At 36.1% G+C, this 4,113-nt stretch overlaps 1 protein-coding gene across 1 annotated transcript; it reads left to right on the plus strand.

Moving 5' to 3' along the window:
- Positions 1 to 16: 16 nt before the first annotated feature.
- On the plus strand, positions 17 to 2,360 carry LOC111377171 (glycine-rich protein A3-like). Its single transcript, XM_023000225.1, has 2 exons — positions 17 to 982; positions 1,716 to 2,360. Exons 1-2 carry the CDS (start codon positions 721 to 723, stop codon positions 1,976 to 1,978), a joined length of 525 nt encoding a protein of 174 aa, XP_022855993.1. The 5' UTR covers positions 17 to 720; the 3' UTR covers positions 1,979 to 2,360.
- Positions 2,361 to 4,113: the final 1,753 nt, after the last annotated feature.

Genomic DNA, 4,113 nt, shown 5'->3' on the forward strand with positions numbered 1-4,113 from the left:
TGAAAAACTATTCAATCTCCCTACAAACAGAGAAGGAAATTGGACTATACCCTTTTCATCTAGATTTGAAAATTTTGAAAACTTTAAAATTTTTAACACGGGGGATGGTCGACAGTTAGTAATTTTTCATGCTACGAACATGTGCAAGATTTGGTGGAACTTACCGGTTTGTGCGTGAATAGCTAGATTTCTTTTGTCCTATATTTCCCTCTTTCATCATTCTTGCGGCCTTCCAGATTCCCTGCCCCGTTCTTTGGCCTCAGTAATTTGTTCTCTCTTTATTATCATGTTTTCTTTTGTGCCCGCGCGAGTGTGTGTGTGTGTGTGTGTTTTTTTTTTTTATAAAAGTTGTGTGGTTCAATATGAAGCCTAGTCATGTCTATGTGAGTAATTGAACAAAAACATTCACAAGGTACCTCACCTAGGTTCACACGTGTTGGTGTTAGCCTGCATTCTTTCTGCAGATTGTAAAATTCGTGTGTTCCATTATGTGCCATAAACTTAATTGTCTTTATTGCTGATTATGGTTACATTTTCTGGTTATTCTGATTGAAAAATTCACTACCGAAACATGGAATTATCAGAATATTGTCAAAGTTCCCCTAGTTGAGTTTCGTTTCTCTGTGGTTCCCTTTGCTGATTCATTGGTATGCATATTGCATCTAGCCTTATAGTCTCATGGTTATCTTTTAGGTAATTCTATATTTGAATTGAAAAAAAATGGGAGGTGGAAAGGACAAGCACGATGAACAAGACAAAGGGCTTTTCTCTCATCATGGCCACTATCCTCCTGGACAGTACCCCCCGGCACAGTATCCCCCAGGACAGTATCCACCAGCTGGAGGCTACCCTCCGCAAGGGTATCCACCAGCTGGATATCCTCCACAGGGGTATCCTCCATCTGGATATCCCCCACAGGGGTATCCTCCATCTGGATATCCCCCACAGGGATATCCCCCCGGTCCATCGGGACATCACTCGGGTACTGTTGCTAATGTTGAATACGTTTGATTTTATTTATTTATTTATTTATTTTGTATGCTAATATATAGAAAATTAGCTTAGACAACACTTACACGTTAAGGAAAGTTTATCGAATGAGGCAGTTCCTTGCTTTAATTTTGTAGTGTATGAAACTGGTGTGTCTGTTGGTACAACGAAGTTGCCTGGCTTACCAGGCTTTTAGATTATTTTTTTCTGCTATTCTTTTATCTACCCTTGTGCTCAACCTCAAAAGTTTCTAAAGATGAATTCTTTTCCCTTTTTCTTTTGTTTTGAAAAATTTTCACTAGATAGATAGTTCTTTGAAATGAAAGATATGGATATGCCATTTTGATCTCTGCTTCTGATAATATGGATGAATTTGAAAAATTTGACGCTGGAAAAATGTATTATGATGTCTATCTTTGACTTATTTTAACATCCATTTTTGTTTGAGAGTCAGTAATTAGTTTTTGGGTATATATATTAGCCTTGGCATGCGGGAGGCATCATTTCTTTTGTATGAATGATTCTTGGCATCTAGTGTCACAAAAGCGTAAACTTACATGAAACAGAGGTCGGGTACAATTGACTGGCTTGTGTGATATCCTCCGTATTATGATCATTTTATGGTTAATATCAGTTGTGTATCCTTCTTGATCCTACTAAAGGAGAGTATTTCTTCTTGTGAAAGAGTCCTTGACTCGACGCTGATGCTTTTTCATGACTTTCAGGTCATGGACCTGGTGTAGGAGCAATGCTGGCTGGGGGTGCTGCAGCTGCAGCAGCAGCCCTTGGTGCCAGTCACATGGGCCATGGTGGCGGCCACTATGCTCACGGTGCTGGCCACTATGGCCACGGCCACGGAGTCGGTCATTATGGTCATGGCAAGTTTAAGCACGGCAAGCATGGAAAATTCAAGCACGGAAAATTTGGCAAGCATGGCAAGCATAAGGGACACGGAATGTTCGGAGGGAAATTCAAGAAGTGGAAGTGATCCATTTTACAAAATGTCTAACAATATGTTTCTTAGTTGCTGGCTTTTATAAATAAAATCTGAGACATGGTAAAGCAGCCAACAGGTCTGCTATTCTTATTTTCTTTACTTTTTGAATGGGTATATGTTATGGTAGATGAAGCCTTTATCGGCTGGCTGATATTGTGTTGTTAGTCCTGACATGTGGTCGGGTATCAAGATCCTGCTTTCATAGGAGAAAATGTTGAATTCACAATGTTATGTTAGGAATTCGAGGATTAGTTTTTGTTGTCATTGATATGCAAAACCACTCTAGAGAATTCATTCTCTTGTGTTGAATGAGTAAAGATTGTTACTCATATAATAGTATGTTTTGTCAATAGAGTAAAGATTGTTCTTAGAATTGATCTTCCGTCTACAGTGGGTAGGATAAAAATTTCCCGCCAATGAGGTAGCAGAGACAATAGTAAGTATGCTTCTCTGAATGTATGACTGTTACGGAGAATCATAAGTAAGGTTCTCTTGTCACGTTAACAATAGAAAGTTTTAATTTTACCCACTATAAACAAGAGATCATATCTGAGATTGTTTTTAGATAGAATGGATAAGATTAATTAGAATCAACCGTTGTAAACGATGCAAATTGATTCTTAAAAAATTNGGTGGTCGCAAATGGTTGTAGTATAGGCGATGGCGATAGCACCATGGTGTTGGTGGCGACAGTTACCAAGAGTGTTTGTGACCAATAAATTGGGTAATTTGTGATCAATATATAATATGTGATTTAAAAAATATGATTGTGACTTATAAAATTTGTGATTTGTAACTGAAAAAAGAATTGTAACCCATAAATATTTTGATTTTGTGATTGATAAATAAATTGTGACCTATAAAAATTTTTGATTTCTGATCGAGAAATAATTTGTGACCTATAAAATATCAAAATTTTGAATTGTGGTCAAGAAAAATTATAATCAATTAATATGAGAATTTGTGACCAAATTATGTAGAATTGTGACTTTAATATATTTAATTAATAAAATATGTATTTAATTAATTATTTCATAAAAAATTTAATTATATCTGATTTTTGAAGTTTTAAACATAGTTTCTTAATTTTGAAATGAGTCATAAATTTTTAAATATGAAATTTTCCCTTTTAAAAATAGGGACGTCAGCCATATGCCAGGGCTGGGCTTGTCTTTTGAAGAGCCGAAATGAACCAACCCATTCCACCCCTATATTTGATGGGTTAATCTGCTTGGACAGGGGCCTGTCCGCGTAGCACAACCCATATTTGATATCCACGTGTAGACACGTGTCAAGGAACGGGCCCACACGTAGTATACGCGTCTAAGTGTCTGCTTTATATCCATGCAATAAATATGTACATATCCACTTTTCCTGCATTCATTCGTTTTAGCGCGCATTTTGGAGAGCTTTTCAAGGTGACCCAATTCCTTCTTTTTCTATTTCACACACTGTTGATTTGATCTTTCTTTGTAAAATATTAACTGGATCTGGTTTTTCCACTAGTTTTATAGCTGTGAGTCGATGTATATGCTAACGATCATGCGTTTCATGGTCAATCTTGATTATTTTTATTTAGCTTTTTTTTGGTAGGAATTCGATCGAAACATGCGAATTTTTGTTTTTCTTAGTTGTGGAAAAGTAGTGTGTCGATTTGCGTGTGTATAGGGTTATCGATCACGTGATCCTTTTATGATAAATGAGAATCCTTCAAGGTGCAATTAATATTTCTGTTTATTTAGAGACGGTGGCCCTTTTAGGGATTTGAGTAATTTCTTGTTATTTGAGTACGTTTAGGGTTTCACAATTCTTATTTTTCTTGGGATTGGATTAGGAAGAATGATTGATGGAAAGTTTTGTATGTGAAGGCTGTTATTTATTACATACCTTTTTTAATGAAAGATCGCCCGTAGAAGTGTTTGGACTTTTCAACTAAATTTATGCTGAATGAATGACGGATGGTTATATGTTTGTTGAATCCATTATCAGTTAATGTTAAATGTTAAATGGTCTTGTAACACAAAATCAAAGGGAACATTATTATGAAAAACTATTCAATCTCCCTACAAACAGAGAAGGAAATTGGACTATACCCTTTTCATCTAGATTTGAAAATTTTGAAAACT

The sequence above is a fragment of the Olea europaea genome, unplaced genomic scaffold (genome assembly GCF_002742605.1).
Source record: "Olea europaea var. sylvestris unplaced genomic scaffold, O_europaea_v1 scaffold1616, whole genome shotgun sequence".
In the NCBI taxonomy this organism is placed as follows: Eukaryota; Viridiplantae; Streptophyta; class Magnoliopsida; order Lamiales; family Oleaceae; genus Olea; species Olea europaea.

Coding starts and splice junctions, on each gene's coding strand:
- LOC111377171 (XM_023000225.1), top strand. CDS start 721: ATGGGAGGTGGAAAGGACAAGCACGATGAACAAGACAAAGGGCTTTTC. Junction 983..1,715: donor TCCATCGGGACATCACTCGG/GTACTGTTGCTA, acceptor CATGACTTTCAG/GTCATGGACCTGGTGTAGGA.